Source organism: Lissotriton vulgaris, chromosome 4_1 (assembly GCF_964263255.1).
Source record: "Lissotriton vulgaris chromosome 4_1, aLisVul1.2, whole genome shotgun sequence".
NCBI lineage: Eukaryota > Metazoa > Chordata > Amphibia > Caudata > Salamandridae > Lissotriton > Lissotriton vulgaris.
The window spans coordinates 1,746,430,119-1,746,448,274 of record NC_141691.1 but is presented as its reverse complement, the minus strand read 5'-3'; the positions used below and the strand labels follow the sequence as shown (position 1 = coordinate 1,746,448,274).

General features: G+C 46.6%; 1 protein-coding gene across 1 annotated transcript in view; it reads right to left on the bottom strand.

Moving 5' to 3' along the window:
• VPS13B (vacuolar protein sorting 13 homolog B) overlaps positions 1–18,156 on the bottom strand; it is a 2,999,480-nt gene that overhangs the window by 2,137,544 nt on the left and 843,780 nt on the right. The window contains exon 18 of the mRNA XM_086966051.1: positions 8,625–8,759. Coding sequence (XP_086822177.1) covers positions 8,625–8,759 — 135 coding nt within the window. The remainder of the gene's footprint in view (positions 1–8,624; positions 8,760–18,156) is intronic.

The following is an 18,156-nucleotide window of genomic DNA, read 5'->3' as shown; positions in this document are numbered from 1 at the left end:
TATGACAATCTCAGCAAGGTTCAAACACTGACATTTTAGCAGGTGACATGTTCCTAGAACACTTGGAGCAAATCCTCAAAATAGCTGACCCTAGGGTCGAAAAAGTTGGTGAAAAAAATGACCAAGGTAGCTTTCTAAATTTGAGCTATTGCCACAGAAAGAAAGGAACTAATGTCAGAGCGCCTGGGTGCCACATATATGAGCACCACAATGTCACTTCCAACGCATAGTACGTCGACGAAGAGCAGATTGACACCACCTAAACACTGTTCAAGATTTTCCAGATACAGTCTGATGCCTGGGGAATATTCTAAGGTGAGGTGTCTGAGGTTAGACAACTCTATCAGAATCTGCCCAGTAGGAAGGCTTTCAGTGCCAGGCGAATGGCCCACAACTCCAAAATATTGATGTGGGTCTCCACCGCGGACCAGAGTACTCTGATCTACACCCCTCCCAGATGACCTCCTGATCCCAACAGTAATGCATCTTTCACCACTGTCAACTCTGAATACTTCAGAGCTCAACAATAATCAGCAATATCACTTTGGAAGTTTCTAGGTTAGGAACTCTTTAGATTGGAAAACAGACCATTCCACAGAACGGAGAAGCTGGAGGGCAGTAAAGAATCTGTAGTTAGAGTATTCAGCAGTATGACCATCACTAAAGGTAAGTAACTTGTTCTTCTGACGGATACTTATACCTTCAGATTCCTCACCCTTTGAATGGATACCAAAGCAGTACCTGACAAGGTGGTGGGTCTGTGGAATGGCTGAGATCAAAAAATCGACTAAGCAAAATGCCCTTTACATCGGACCTGGCTGTCAAGGCAGTGGTGCTTCATTAAATTGTGTACTGATGCCCATGTCACAGCCACACATGTCAGTTATAGGTGGTCTGCATGTTAGCACTGTGATAGCAGCCTTGACTCTGGCGGAATGGGCCCTTAACCTCTCTGGAGGTACCTTCTTGGCCAAAGCTTAGCAGATCTTGATGCAGATGACTAGCCACCTAGTCAAACTCTTTTTCTGCACTCCTTTGCAATTTTCTGCCCCAGCGAACCCGAAAAAGAGCTAACTGCCCACCTGGTGGTCTTTGATGCAATCGATGTAAAGGCTTAGCGGTATTTTAGGGTTCAACCAATGAACTCCCTTCTCCAATTTAGAGTAGTGAGGAAGGGCAAAGAATGTTAAAAGAGTGATGGAATGTCGACAAACATGAAAAGCAGTAACAACTTTAGGTAAAAAGGGCAACATGGTCCACAGAACCACTCTGTCTGGGGAAAAAGGTGGTATAAGGTGGCTGCACCAAGAGGGCTTGAAGTTCGCCCATGAGACGAGCCCAAGTCACAACAAACAGAAAACTGGTCTTCAGAGTCAGGAGCCACAATAGGAGGGTTTCAACAACATGCAAATTAGAAACTGGCAGTCCAAAGGGTTTGGGAGGAGAAAAATTTGTAAAATCTTATAGAAACGTAATCACAACAGATGATTTGAATAAAGCAGAAAGGTCAGACAAATAACCTTTAACGGTTGCACAGCAAGCAATTGCTGGGCCAGGGATAAAACAGACATCAGACAGCTTGACCTCTAACAGGTCAGTATTGTGGGTGCCACACCAGGGTACAAACTTGTCCCAGCATCTGGCATAGATAGATTTTGTAGAGGTGTGCAATGCATTCAAAGATGACATTCACAACCTTGAGAAGTAGAACAAGCGCAGTCAACTGCAGCCATTTTATCTCCACGCATGGAGGTGCGGGACCCTCTCCTTCTGCTGTGACGAGCATCCTCCTGAAGCAGATGTCGGATCGGAACATAAACACTCATGCCCAGAAGCACAACTTTCCTGCCAGGTGGTTCACTACCAGGGATATGCTCTGACATTCCAGTCAGCTCCAGAGACAAAGTGTCTCATGGCACTGGAGCCCACCCTGCTTGTCGCAGTACCATATGGCAGTGGTGCTGCCCATGGGAATCTGAATCATTCTACCTTTGATGGAAGGTAAGAAGGCTTTCAGTGCCAGGCGAATGACCTGCAATTGCAACAGACTGATGTGGAGGCAGGTCTCCACTGGAGACCAAAGTACTTTGATCTACACCTCTCCCTGATGACCGCCAGATGCCAACAGTAATGCATCTGTCATCACTGTCTGCTCTGGGAGTGGCAGGAAGAGGGTCTGCCGCCAGCCCAACTGAAGCTGAACCACAGCTGCAGGTCTAAAATATATTTCCCATTTGGGAACACAAGAGGGGAGTAGGCAAGCTACCTTAGACAAATTCTACCCCCCTCGAGCGTACCCAACAGACAAGTTACTTACCTTTGGTAATGCCTTATCTGGCAGGGACATGGTCTAGCCGCAGATTCCTTACCTTTGAAGTTCCAGGCGGTAGGCTGGATCCAGAAGATTTTTCTCAGCAGTACTCCTGCGCGCCGATAGGTGGTGTAGATCGACTCTGCGTGACGTCGTCGTGTTTGTCATTGTCGTGACAACCGCATTGTCAATATAACCACCACTCCGGCGCGCTGACGTCAGTACTTTTCCCAATTTTTCACGCCAGAAGCACAAAGCCATGAAGTGACTGACCATGGTGTGTTAAAAAATGAACAGCTAGGGCCCTGAAGGGGAACATCCCTCACACTTATAAACCAATTCCAAAGTGGGGGGAGGATGGGTGGGTCGGCAATGAATCTACGGCTAGATCATGTCGCTACCAGATAAGGCGTTACCGAAGGTAAGTAACTTGTCCATCTGATAGAGACATCTACCTGCAGATTCCTCCCCGTTGAACAGATACCCAGCAATACCGTACCCAGAGGAGGGACTAAAAAGTCCTGCAAAACAGAGTGACCAAACAGGCCTTCTCTGCGGATCTAAGAATCAAGGCACTAGTGTCTGGCAAACGTGAGCAGAGATGCCCATGTGGCAGCTTGGCATATGTCAGAGACGGGAGCACCACGCTTGAGAGCCGTGGTGGCCGCCTTAGGCCTGGTGCAAAGGGCCCTAACCCCTTCAGGAGGATCCTTCTTCGCTAAGGCATAACACATTTTAATACAGAGGATAACCAATCAGGATATAGTCCTCTTCTGGACAGGACAGCCTTTCTTTGCACACACGTATCCAATAAAAACTTCTTCGTCCACCCTGAACTCTTTGGTTCGATCAGGGTAGAACGATAACGCTCTTTTTGGGTCCAGACAATGGAGACATTCCTCTACCTTGGAAGGATGTAGGGGTGCATAGAAGGTGGGAAGGGTGATCGACTGACCCAGATGGAAGGGTGTTTCCACCTTAGGCAGAAAGAATGCCCTAGTCCTGAGTACTACTTTGTCCAGGAAGGTCGTCAGGTAAGGAGGCTGTGAGGACAGTGCCTGCAGTTCACTCACTCTCCTGGCAGAGGTTATTGCCACTAAAAGAGCTGTCTTGATGGTGAGCAACCGCTGATTGCAGTTATGCAGCGGCGAAAATGGCACACACATCGGCAAAGTGAGCACCAAATTAAGGTCCCACTGTGGCATGATGAAAGGTGAAGGGGGGTACAAATGAGTTAACCCTTCAAAAACCTCTGTACTAGAGGAGATTTGAATAGAGAGAGCTGATCAGGAAGCCGAAGAAAGGGCTGAAAGGTAGCCCTTCAAAGTGCCCGGAGCAGAGTCCTGCTGAGCCAAGGAAAGAATAAACAGAAGGACTTTATATAAGGGAGCAGATAAGGGGCCGACAGACCTGTCTGTACAATATCTACAAAACTTGTTCCATCTGCAAGCGTATACCGATTCTGTGGAAGGACCCCTGGCTGTCAATATAACCTCACAGACTTCGGGAGGGAAGTCAAAAGCTGTCAACAATCGCTGCTCAATCTCCAAGCAAGCAAGTGAAGAGTGGACAGGTTCGGGTGGAGAACCCTCCCCTGCTGCTGCGACAGAAGATACTCCCTAAGAGGCAGCCTGACCGTAGGATTGATACTTATGTCCAGAAGCTTGGGATACCAAACTCTCCATACCCAGTCCGGAGCTACAAGAATAACTTGTGCCCAGTCGCTCCTGTTCTTCTTGAGCACTCTGGGCAGGAGTGGTATGGGCGGAAAGGCATATAGGAGGCCTGAGCCCCGCTTGTGACAAAAAGTGTCATCGAGCAAGTGCAGCCTTTGAAACTCCAAAGCGCGAAACAGCTGACATTGTGTGTTCTCTTCAGAGGTGAACGGATTTCACCAAGGCTCTCCCCACCGCTTAAAGAGACCTGGTGCCACCTCCAGCTGGAGACGTCATTCGTGAAATGCAAGACACCTTCGGCTGAGCTCGTCCGCCCTGGCGTTCAGAGTACCAACTAGGTTTTGAACAACCAGAGAAATGCCCTGACGTTCCAGCCAAGTCCAGAGATGCAGGGCCTCTTGACAAGGAGTCCACAACCCCATTCCGCCCTGTTTGTTGCAGTACCACATAGCGTTAGTGTTCTCTGTTAACACCTGTACGAGCCTTCCTTTTATCGACGGCAAAAAGGCTTTCAGTGCCAGCCGGATTGCCAAGGCTCCAATAGATTGATAAGGAGCTTGGCTTTCGCCGGAGACCAGAGTCCTCTGATCTCCACCTCTCCCAGATGGCCGGCCCAGCCCAGAAGGGATGCAACCATCACTACTGTGAAGTCTGGGCGGGGAAGGGAGAGCGGTCTGCCCTTGAACCAATGGTGGTTCGTTAGCCACCACTGCAGGTCGTTCACAGTGCTCTCTGAAATCTGAACCAGGTCGGTGAGATTTCCTCGCTGCTGTGCCCATTGTAACCTCGGATCCCACTGCAGAGCCCCCGTGTGCCACCTTGCATGGGTCAATAGCAGGATGCAGGAGGGCATGAGGCGCAACAGCCTCAGTCATTTTCACCGAAATCCAAGATAGAGGCTGAAACATTTCTCGGTATCATAGCCTGAATATCTAGCACCATTTGTGAGGATAGGCTCGAAACTGCACTGTGTCCAGAACAGCCCCAATGAAAAGGAGCGTATGAGAAGGAGTCAGGTATTACTTCGGCACATTGATAGTGAACCCCAGCCAATGCAGGAGGTTCGCCGTAGCCTGGAAGTGTGGGGACAACTGCTGGGGTCGAGACTGCCTTCAACAACCAGTAGTCAGGATAGGGGAAGACTGGAACCCCTGATGTCCGCAGAAGGGCTGCGACCACCGCCATCACTTTTGTGACACCCGAGTGGCACTGGTGAGGCTTGTGACCCAACGTCAACCACAGGTAGCGATGATGGGCAGGCAGGATGGGGATATGAAAGTAAGCATCCTGCAAGTCCTGCGCTACCATCCAGTCTCCTGGGTCTAAGGTAGACAGGACCTGAGCAAGAGTGAGCATCTTGAATTTCTCCTTTTGATAGAGCAATTGAGGGCTCTGAGGTCTAGGGTAGGACCAATGCCATGGTCCTTTTTCGGGACCAGGAAGTAGCAGGAATAGCAATCACAGCCTACTTCGGCCCAGGAACCCTCTCTATAGCTCCCTTGGCCAAGAGAGTTGAGACTTCCTCGCAAAGCAAGGCAAGGTGATTTTCCGTCAGCTGATCGTACATTGGAGGCATGGATGGAGGGTTAATCTCGAGGTGGAGGGAGTAGCCCCTTCAGACTATTTGCAACACCCACCTGTCCAATGTAATGTTTTGCCAGTGGTAGAGATGATGGCGTATCCTGCCACCGACTTGTCGAGATTGATCCTGGGGGATAAGACTAGGAAGGTTTTGCGGTGGAGGGGAGATGGTGGCTTGGCTTGACTTCTGGTTTCCTGACCCACGAGACCGGGGTGAACCGCGTACACGGCCCACAGAGGTTGCTGAACTTGCAGGGCCCTCTGACCGCAGTAGGGCTTGAGCGGCTGGTGTGCTCTTCCATAGCCACAAAAGGAGCGGAAAATTGTATGAAGCCCTGGGGGTGGTAGTCAGGCCCAAAGACTTGGTTGTGGCCCAAAGATTTGATTGTGGCCCGTGAGTCTTTAAAGTGCTCAAGGGCAGCATCCGTCTTGTTTCCAAAGAGACAGGACCAACAAAGGGCATGTCCCTGAGGTTGTCCTGGACATTGCCTGAAAAAAAAGATGTTCTTAGCCAGACGTGGCGACATACTACTACCGTTGTGGAAATCGCTCTGCCTTGTGAGGCTGTTGCGTCAAAACCACATCTGATTGCGAACTTAGTAGTATACCTCCCGTCTGATATAACTTGGGAGAGTAGAGCCCGGTCCTCCTTCGAGACTCTGGGCAGCACCTGCGCTACAGTATTCCATATGGAATGGGAATAACGGCCCAAGAGAGTTCACTGACCGCAATGCTAGGTTGGCGGGAGAAAATATGTATTTCCTAAGTTCTCCAGCCTCTTGGATTCCCTGTCAGGGGATGCGGAAGGGAATGCGCCGAGAAAAGTGGAAGCTTGGACCACCAAGCTTTGGGGGGTTGGGATGGGTGGTGAGGAAAGTTGGGTCACTGGGTGCGAGGCGATGACGGCGGCAATCATCCTATTCACAGGAGCCCCTGTGCTGGGTTTGGAACATGTCCCAAGAAGGACGTCTATCAAGGACTCATTAAAAACGCAGTAGGGGTTCTGAACTTGAGAGCCCATTCGGCATGACCTCTGTCAAGACATTTGTCTTGACTGCCACTGTAGGAAACTGCAGGTCAAGGACCTCCGCAGCCCTAAGCACTAACATGGCAAAAAATGGTTCCTCCTCCGTAGCCAGGGAAGGAGGGGAAAGCAATCCAGTGTCTGAGGACTTGTCGAGACAACTGGCTTCACCCAGTTTCTCATACCCATCCAGATGTTCTTGATGCTGTTGCGAGTTTTCTAGGGGAACATGCTACCCCTCCCAATCCTCTTCCTCCATTCCTAACCCTTCTGAAAAGGGCAGAAAAAAATGGCATGGAGCTGTACAGCTCTGGTCTCAGAGGATGCTTGACCAGCTCTGTGTCGTCAGGAATGAGGATAGGGGAGGTGCCGGCGACGCTGAGGCCCTAGGCGCATGACGCAACACGGGGGAAGGTCGCTGTGGAGGTGCGACCAGCGTTGGTCAGGAACTGAGAACGGGTCCACCCGGAGGCTGTGGTGCTGGAGCCGCCAGCATGAGAACCAAAGGGGCCCCTCTATTTTCTGAGCCTATGAGCCCGAAGGCTCGGCAGCCGGGTCAGGCTGCCCAAATATGGCGCACCTGGCATCATACATTTCTTTCCATTGTGCGAGGGTCGTCTCCTGCCCTGGAAAGGGAGGGGAACGCGGAGCTGGCCCAGGTACCTGCTCCACAGAGCTGGACCTCGAACACCGGGGTTCTTCAGCCATGTCGTGCAATGGGCAGGGCAAAGTCGAAGCACGCTTTGACTTCTTGTGCCTCTTGTGGTGCCTCTTATCTGACTTCGACGACTTTGAAAAAGAGGATTTAGATTCACCGCAGCGGTGCTCGGACCTTCCTCTCGACTGAGACCTGGAACAGGACTGAGACCGACGAAGCGAACTCCGGGATGCAGAATGCCGAGCCGCTCGTAGCTTTAGGGACCGCTCCCTCAAAGCCTTCGGTGCCATGGCCCCGCAGTCCGAGCACGACTTGGAGTCGTAGTTGCGCTCCAGGCACCAAAGACAGGCCAAATGAGGGTCCGGGACCGACATGGCACGGTGACTGACGCCGCACGGCTTGAGCCCCGAAGTCTTTTTACTCAACATGACACAATTACACACCAACGAAGTCGTCAAAAATTCGAAAAAAAGTCTGTCAATAAATGAAAGGGGGTAGCTCTCTTCAACGGATCAGCGCTGATAGGAAAGAACTGACATCAGCGCGCCGGAGTGGTGGTTATTTTGATACGCAGACATCACGACGATGAACACGACGTTGACAACGTCACGTTGAGTCGACCGATGCCACCAACCGGCACGCAGGTGTACTGCTGAGAAAAATCTTACGGATCCAGCTTGATTCCCGGAAGGTCAATGGTAAGGAATCTGCAGCTAGATGTCTCTATAAGATAAGATTATCAAAGAGGAAGCGTTGAGTTTTCTGTAACTTTTTAATAGTTTGTTAATGCAATTGTGGTAAAAAACCACTGAAACTTATTGTTGCGTATTGCAATTAAGTGAGAATGCTTCTTTCACGCCCACCCTCCTAAATAACATTCTTAAACATTTGCAAAGCCAATTTTGTGAGTTGGAAAAGCCATTGGAGTCAGAACAGTCATTCCAGCTCGCAAAAAGGATTTAGTACATGACCCAACAATATTTTGCAGCGGCAAGCGATGTGAGTTTGCAAATCCCACAATTGTTTAGCACATCGGGCCTCAAATACCTTGCATATGAGCAAGTGATTTCCAATGAGTGGTGTAGGAGATTTTCACAGGTTTGGGGAATTTATGCAGATATGTTAATTCATAATATGCCATTACTATCTTAGCTCATGTTACATCCCATTTACCTTACAGTAGCTCTCGAACTCCACATCTTAAATTAGGAAGAATTTTCTATTATCTAAGCACAATATGAATAAATTTAAAAAACAACTAAACGTCATAGTAACAATGAGTAAATTCTGTTTTTTGCAGCTCTTCCTGTAAAAAACACAAAGACAATTCTCATATGTAGGCAATAAAGGTTTACACGGCCCAGCTGCACATACCTGAAGCTTTGGCACAGATCTTTATTGATCCCACGGTCCCGGAGGCACATTTGACCAATGATGTGCTGCAGTACTTCAGTTCCACGTTCTGAATTGAACCTTCAAGAGTTGGCAAGGGATTCTTCGATTTCACACCTAATAAAAAGAAAACTGCAAATGTACTAGCCAGTTGAATTAAAATTATTTTAAAGAGTCGTTCACTAAGGCGTATAAAAGTTATTATACTTAATGATGCACATCAGCTAAATCATTTTGCAGTTTTTTTACGTATCGAATTGCTGAAAATAAATTACTCCTTCTCCGTTTGTCCTTTTTACACGCCTAGATGAGGAAGATAATACCATTGTTAAATGCACTGTTTTCGAATTCTAGCTTTTTGTTAGACAAATAACGTCCTGATGCATTTGGCTGATACTGCTTCTGTTTTCCACAGCACCAACTAAACAATAGAAGTTTCTCTCGGAAGCTGAACTTGAGTGAGGGGTCACCAAAATCAAGTAGAGCAAGCAGTGGCACATAACACACAGGAAGACATTAATACTGTCAGCACACACCAGAACAAGCACGCAGGTAACGCGCACACACCAGCATACATGCATGCACCCATGCCAGTAGACATGCAAGCTGTCTAAAAATGTTCTAATTTCATGTAGGCAGTGATTGTACACCGAAGTGGGTTTTTTTCAACGGATGCCGGTGTAGTCGCTGCACCAGGAACCTCTGCTATATCTCACTGATGTCATCCAAGGCTTCAAAATTGATTCACGTTTGCTTCTGCTCTGTGAAAAAAAAGGATGTGGCCTAGCAGCTCGTGTGAACTGCTCCTTTTTGAATGGGGCAGACTGAATGGCATGTTGTGAGGGCTTATTTGCTGGGCGCTTGGGCAGCATTCATGGTGGATGCTGCATTAACCACCACGGCCCTAGTGCCTGAGGTACTAAATAGCCAATTCACTTAATTTATGCACTTGCCTCTCCCAGGGTAATGAGTCAAATAGTGACGGCTTACTCCAGGGGGTGCTAGAAGGTTTGTAACTCACAGTATGACTTGATAAGCACTGGAGTTATTACATTTGAAAATAGGACTTTATTTAGGTGTACAACATATAAAGCAATGAAAAACAGCAACACAAAGGCCTTGGAAAATTCTCGGAGGAAAGATTGGACACCAAGCCGCTTCAATGAGCTATTAGAAGCTTCCGTTCACTGTAACAATGTGGCCTATGAACAATGTTACCCTATGAGGAATGGATCGCAAGTTCTCAGCTATCTTTGGAAACCCCTGCTTCTGAAGTATTTTACTAGTAAAGAGTTTACAAACTTTGATCAATAGAGTACATGTGTAAAGCAGAATGCTAAAATGTTTCAAGCCTGCTCTAATAACTTTGTCATTGTCATAGTTTCTAAGCAGCACACTTGGTGCAACGGAAGACAACTAAGTTAATTTGAAACGAGAGCCTGTGAATATGCCAGCAATATCCCATGAGTCTCAGTACCCAAAATCCATCACCCAAGTGAAAACGGCCTACCAATAACGATAAAATGATGATTCAATGTGCCAATGACTCGTCTTTAATGGGCTGATGAATGAATAACAGGGCCATTAGACTTAGGTGATTAGCGTCCTTGCTTGTACAGCTTTATTTTAAAACAGGGAGGCTAACTGGCCATGAAATTGGGGTAAATCCTCTGGTACCTCGGTACCAAACTTCACCAACCTCTATCTTGAAAACAATCAATCAATCAGTGACACTTATATAGCGCGCTACCTACCCGTAGGGTCTCAAGGCGCTGGGGGGGGGGGGGGGGGGGGGTTGCCGCTACTGCTCGAACAGCCAGGTCTTCAGCTTCTTCCTGAAGGAGAGGTGGTCTTGGGTCAGGCGCAGGTCGGTCGGGAGGGAGTTCCAGGTCTTGGCGGCCAGGTAGGAGAAGGGCCTTCCTCCCATAGTCGCTCTTCGGATGCGGGGGACGGCGGCGAGGGCGTGGTTGGCTGATCGGAGGTGGCGTTTGGGAGCGTAGAAGTTGATTCGGCTGTTGAGGTAGCTCGGGCCCTGGTCGTGTAGGGCTTTGTGTGCGTGGGTGAAGAGGCGGAAGGTGATTCTTTTGTTGACGGGGAGCCAGTGGAGGTCTCTCAGATGTCCGGTGATGTGGCTGGTTCGTGGGATGTCGAGGATGAGTCTGGCTGAGGCGTTCTGGATCCGCTGGAGTCTCTTCTGGAGCTTGGCGGTGGTACCGGCGTAGAGGGCGTTGCCATAGTCCAGTCGGCTGGTGACGAGGGCCTGGGTGACGGTCTTCCTGGTCTCGGAGGGGATCCACCAGAAGATCTTTCGTAGCATGCGTAGGATGTTGAAGCACGCCGAGGAGACGTTGTTGACTTGCCTGGTCATGGAGAGGGAGGAGTCCAGGATGAAGCCCAGGTTGCGTGCATGGTCTGTCGGTTTGGGTGCGGTGCCCAGGGCGGGAGGCCACCAGGAGTCGTCCCAAATCTGGATTTTGAGTGGGCTGGGACACAGACAGGACGTGGGCACTCGCTGTAGCCACTAGATCTCCAGTAGTCACCTGCAAAGTAGGGCGAGGGTCATCAGCGCAATGATACAACAAAAACTCTGGAACCATACGAGCTATAAAGATAGTTTAAATTGTTCTATAAGCAATATAAGCATACCCATTTAGAAAAGTACTATCCTAATATAGAGAGAGCAGTGAAATAATTGTGACACTCTTGGGCTGGTAAAGGGGTGATAAGCGCCCACAGTCAGAGGGTAAAGGCCAGTGCCTACTCACTGCATGATACTGTCCTTCGATGATTTAAGCTCCTCCTGGCCTCCTGGATGCAGCAAGTGTCTTCGGTTTGTCCAAACAGCTAGTTGCTAGATCTCTTGACTTAAGGACATGCTTAGTATCTTGAGCCTTTCTCCAATACGTTTCAGACGCCTGCACCTTGCCCATACTCTTCATGTGCTGTACAGCTGCAGGTCCACACAATTTCAGTGGTAATCATATTGGGTGTTATATTAAAAATCATAACCCAAACCAAATAAAGCAAAGGTCCTCTTTGCAGGATTTTTCCATGTCTTTTCCCTAAGGGAAAGGTCCTAAGCCCAGCTGCGAAAGGAAGAGGGTTATGCGTGGGACTAGCTACCCCACCATGTAAAACAAAAATCTTAGCTACAGAAACGTCAACCAAAAGAGAACCCAACCTTGGGGAGAGAGGAATCTCCTTGACGCCTTGTGGTGATAGCCAAAGATCAGGAGAAGCCACAAAATAGATCCACATGCTTTAGACCAAGACCATCACCATCAGGACATTGAACATGAGGATCATGTACGAGACAGGTAAGAAAGCCCAAGCGGCAGCGGAGATGAAAAACTACAACCCTGCTTTACTTGGCATCAGCGAGACCATATGGACATAGTCCAGAGAGACAAGACTTACTCCAGGACAAATGCTGATGTGTTCTAGACATGAGTAAGAGAACGCCCCACACATTTTGTGAGTAGCACTTATGCTACTGCCAGAAGCAAACAGAGCTCCGATTGGATGGGAAGCCCAGAATCCGAGAATCATCACAGCGACCTTCTGCACAAAGGAAAAGAGGATTAACAAGAAGTTATCCAGTGCTATACACCTACAAAGGCCAGTGCAGAAGAGGAAAAAGAAAATTTTACAACAGATTCCAGCCCATCATCGTGAAATGCCCTGAGATGGACATCACAAACTCATGGGGGATCTCAATGCCAAGATTGGAGGCGACAACACTGGGTACAACGAAGTCATAGGTAACCATGGGCGTGGTGACATGAACGAGAATGGTTAAAGGATTGCAGATCTCTGCACCATGAACAGTCTTGTGATAGGTGGCAGTGTATTCCCACACAAAAGAATACACAAGGCAACGTGGGTGTCACTAGAAAATTCTGCATGAATCAGATCGACCATATCTTTATTGCCAAGAAGTTCCTGAGTTCCCTGCATGATGTGAGAACTATGTGAGGAGCCAACGTGGCATCAAACCATCACCATGTCATGAACAGGCTGAAGCTAAGGCTGAAGAAAGCATAGATGGAACCAACAAACCGACACCAGCGATGTAACACCACCATCCTCAAAGATGTACAGAAAAGGAGTGAATACTCAGTCACCCTCAGAAACAAGTTTCAAGTCCGGCAAGAACTAAAGAACAACAGAGACCCAGTAGAAAGTCAGTGGGAGAAGATCAAAGAAAAAGTGACATAAACCTGCCAGGTGGTACTGGGTCCAAAAAAACACCAGCATAAAGAATGAATCTCCACAGAGACTCTCCACAAAATCCAAAAGAGAAAGGAAAACAAAGCTGCATTCAACACCAGCTGAACAAGAGCGGAAGAAATAAAAGATCAGGGCAAGTACACCAAAACCAACAAGGGAGCAAAGAGAAGCTTAAGAGCAGACAAGTGAAGATTTATTGAAGGCCTTGCCACAGAAGCCCAGGAAGCAGCAAGCCATGGAAACTTGAAACAACACTATGAAATAAAAAGGAAACTCTAGCAGATACAGAAAGCTAGAAAGACCTGTTGAAGACACAACTGGGAACATAATCATGGGTAATGTAGGTCGACAACGAAGATGGGTGAAGCACTTTGATGAACCTCTAAACCAGACCGTGTCACAGTCTACACCAGACATACAGCCAGCCGACAAAGACTTGCCAATTGACTGCAGCAGACCAGCTAAAGAAGAAATACTGCAAGCCATCAAACATCTGAGAAATGGGAAAGCAGCAGGACTTCACAACATTACTGCGGAGGCACTGAAGGCAAACACTGAAACATCAGTAGACATGCTCTACCCCATATTTGAAAGGATCTGGAAGAGGAAATGATTCTATCAGACTGGAAGAAGGGATATCTGATCAAGTTCACCAAGAAAGATGACCTGAGTAATTGCACAAACAACTACAAGGGGATAACTCGTCTATCAACCCCAGAGTGACTCAACCCCAGATTGAGTCATCCTGTAAAGAATGAAGGAACAAGTCTATGCTCAGTTGTGAGACCAGCAAGCTGGCTTCCGCAAAGATAGATCCCGCACAGACCAGAATGAAACACTGAGCAGTTGACAGAATGGAACTACCCCATCTATGCCAACTTCATTGACTATGAAAAGGAATTCAACAGCACAGACACATAAACCATTTGGATACTCCTCCGCCACTACGGTGTGCCAGATAAACTTATAAGAATCATCAGGAACTCTTACAAGGGAATGACCTGCCAGATAGTCCATGGAGGACAACCCACAGAAGCCTTCCAAGTGAGGACTGGGGTCTGCCAGGGCTGTTTGTTCTCGCTTTTTTTTCCTGCTGTCCATACACTAGATCATGAAAATATCCACAGCAAAGAGAAGAAATGAGATCCAGTGGACACCTTGGACACAACTATACGACTTGGATTTTGTAGACTGCCTGGACCTACTCTCCCATACCCATTAGCAAATGCAAGAGAAGACCGACAATTTGGCAGCCACATTAGCACATCGTGGCCTCAACATCACAGGGGAAAAACCAAGATACTGAAGGCTAACACAGGCCGCACAGTTGCAACCCCTCTTTCAGGTGATGTGCTGGAAGAGGTTGAAGCCTTCACCTACTGGGCAGTGTCATAGACAAGCAGGGTGACACAGGTGCCGAGGTCATTGCAAGAATCGGCAAAGCAAGGGCTGCCTTCATTAAGCTTAAGAAAATCTGTAGCTCCAAGGAACTAATGCGGTAAACCAAGATCAGGCTTTTTAACACCAACATAAAATTGGTTCTCCTGTATGAAGCACAAAGCTGGTGGACGACAGTGAATAATGAAGTCCAGAACGTCATCAACACCTGTCTGAGGAAAATCCCCCAAAATCAGCAGGCCAAACACCATCAGCAACAATTACCTATGGCAGCAGACTATCCAACTCTCTGCCCATGAGCAAATCATGAAAAGACGTTGGAGAGGTCACACCCTCCGGAAGTCCATGTCAAACCCCACCAGGCAAGCCCTGACCTGGAAATCTGAATGGAAAAAAAGAAGGCCAAGAAACACCTGTTACTGTGACATTGAGGCTGACTACAAGGAAATGGGCTACGCCTGGACCGTCCTAATACTCTAGGAGGGGTAGTAAGCTTAAGTAGTAATGGTTTCCTAAAAGGGATGGCTGGACACAAATTGTTTAGTGGAATGCTGGATTAATGGATGGATGGATAAATTCATGGTTATCGGTTAATGAATGCCAGAGTAAACAAGTGCAGTCTGGACACTTTCTGTTAGTTATTTATCATTTTTTTCCTTTCATACCACTTTCCTATCATTTCCCATCCAAACATATGCTTTCTTTATGCACCTGGTAAGCCACCCCCCTCGAAGGGAAGGTAAGTGACATACACAACTGCCCAGCCTCAAATTATGTCTGCAACATTAAGAACTGCTGATCACATGTCTGGAAGACCGCTCACATACCAATGTTCTGGGTGGGTTGGGTATATATTTACTAGTACCAGAATGTAAAACATTATTCCTTCTCTCTCAATGAAAAGATCATAAATTTACATTAAAAAACATTGCGCTCTCCTCATTTGCATCACTTGCATCAAACATAGGTTGGGCCATCTTTTCTGAAGATATCCAGGCCTTTAACCGAACGCAATGGTTCTCTAACTGGCAAGCTAGAAAATATTTGCACTGGAACAAAATATCCATATTTACTTAACTGGGACTGCTAGAAATGCACTCCTAATTGTTTTAATAGTTTATAAGTTTCAACTCTCAACTGCTCTTCCTCATATATTAGGGTCTTCATGAGGTCACATCTTTTGCTCTGCTCCTCCAGTCTCACTTTTCTGGTACCTTTCGTTTTAGGCACAGATAACTCAATTTGTCTTCTTCTCAGACTCATAATACACAATACCTATAACTACATCTCTATTCAGTCCTCTCATGACACAACCTACATTCTCCTGAAAATCCTTTATTAATGTTAGCAGTTTCTCTCTGTCGTATACTATCTTCCATACATTCAAACCTTCTAGTTTACTTTCCTTATCACTTGCCCAAACAACATACTCCTTTCTATGTCACACCTCCACACTAAATTACCCTAGTTTACTTCAACTCTTTGATCAACTTAAAACTCTGTAGGCAAAGCTGAAATGTGCTGGAAAGTAGCACAATCACCTTCTGATCTTGGTAGTAAATCTTCTCTCCAATTCTATGAATACTCTCTACAATTTAATATGCAATCAAATACCACTATCACACCCCTATTACCTGCTGCGTCCAGTAGTCTTACCCCTTGTTCTTGCTTGTTTCGGACTGTATCAAGCACAGGTAATAGGTTAGGAAAATGAAGTACGAATCGTATTTTTTTTCCTCTCAAGTTTGTGGTTTTACTGAATCCAGTGACGGGTTATATCAGCATAGCAACAGAAAAGTTATCATTGTATAAGGATAAGACAGAGCCTTTGGTTGAGGCAGCACCTGATGACACAAGTTAGCAGGCTGATGAAGGCAGTGTCATTGCTTTTTACACTGTTGACGTAAGCTGATCCTCAAAACATTCCATTTTATCACATGCATTTTGAGGGATGGTCAACGGGTGGTACTACAAGGATCTTCAGTTGCTGAGTGTCTCGAGATTCGACTCCTTCATTGAACTTTTTTGCCAATTTTTGTTACAGTGTTAGAAGAACTCGTGCATCCTGTTGTTGCAGTGAAGTACCATCAGCTAATTGGTACTCTGACGTGCTTTGGGCTGCAAAACACTATTGCAAATCTCCCAAGCACATGTGGAGATGCTTGTATTCAGATACTGACAAACTGGTATTTAAAGCTGCCATTAGAAACTACCAGTGCCTCATCAGATCAGTGCGTTGCACTTACTTCTCGCAAAATCTTTTCAATTGTCAAGAGCGTCTGTACAACCAAAAGCCAATAACAACGCCATACAACCTTCTCAGGAATTATTTTACCCCCTTTTGCCTTACATTTAAGACAAAGTCATGACAGCTCAAACACAGTTTGACACTCAACCCTTGCCATCTACACTACATTTTCTTGATTCTTCCTCAACTGCTCCTAATGGTGCCTTGATCCCACTCAACCTCCCAGCGGTATTTGAGACAGTGTTGAATTCCGTATTTTTTGCTCACTTATTTAATGCTAGCCTTTGCAAGCAAGCCCTTAAATGGATATGTTCTATTCTTTCTTCCAGATACCAAGCAGTGTATCTTCTTCCTCTCCATTCCCCCACTGTCGTCATCTCTTGTGGTCTCTCACAAGGCTCTTCCTTAAGCCACTCTTCAGCATCTACTCTCCTAGCTGATCTGGTCATATTCTTTGAGCTCAAGAGTGTCCCCTATGCAGAAGAAACGCAAATCATCATTTCCATCTCTTACAATTCTTCCTACACTCAAAACAAGTTCAGTTCTTGTTTGCTGTATATTGCCTCATGGATGAAATGTACCTGTCTGAAACTACAGAGAAACAAACAGAAGTCTTTTTGTTTAATAGGCTAGCCTTTGCGTGGTGATCTTTGTGGAGGTCTGCAGATTTGGCCAAACACCCGTTCCAACCAACTCAGCAAGGAACCTAGGAGTTCTTTTGGGCTGAAATCTATATGTAATTGCAACATGTTTCTCCACCATTAGAATGCTGCACATTTTTTCCTTTTTTCCCCATACCACCTGCAAAACCACTTCCGGGGGGCACTGATTATTGTATCTGCTGACCTGTTGTGTCATTTGCAGGTTTCAAAAACAAAGCGGCATGCCTAATCCTCACCCTTCTTTCTCATTCACACATCTCTCAGCACCTCAGGAACCAGCAATGGTTCCCAGTGCTTTGTTTATGAAATTAAAAAAAAGCGGATCCTAGCTACTTGAACAATAAACTGAATCCCCACCACCCTCCACAAATCTTCTGTTCTGCTAGCTTGCATCTAGACACTATACGCCATATCCTGCACACTGCAAGTGCGGTAGAAAGTCCTTTTCTTACTTGGTGTAAAAAATTGGAATAGTCGTCCTCTCTTTATTCATCAATAGCCAAACTTCACCCAGTAAAAAAGAAAAACTTTAAACATGTTTTTTTCAGCAGGTCTGAGCTTGTTGTTATCTACAGCAGTCCTGGTTCTCATGTACCAGGGGGCCCCTTTTAAGGTCAGCACTTTGCTACAGAACCTGAATAATAATAAAAATAATAATAATAACAATACTGTTTTTATGTTTGGCCTAGAGACAGTTTTGGTGCCTCAGCAGTCTTATGGTTCCAAAAAATAAAAAGTTACATAAATATCCACATGCTCATACAGAGGTTTTTAGTCAGTCCGCTTAATCTATTGGCCTGTTCAAGAGTCATTCAAGTTTTATCACACTCACTGCAGCAACTTCTAGTCTTGGCATAACTATAACTACTCAATTTCTATGGTTTAGTGTGTGTAAAATCTGAACCTAACTATAACGTCCCTGTAACCTTAGTTTTTTGGGTGAATTTCTAAGGTATTTTAAAATTCTATTTACTAA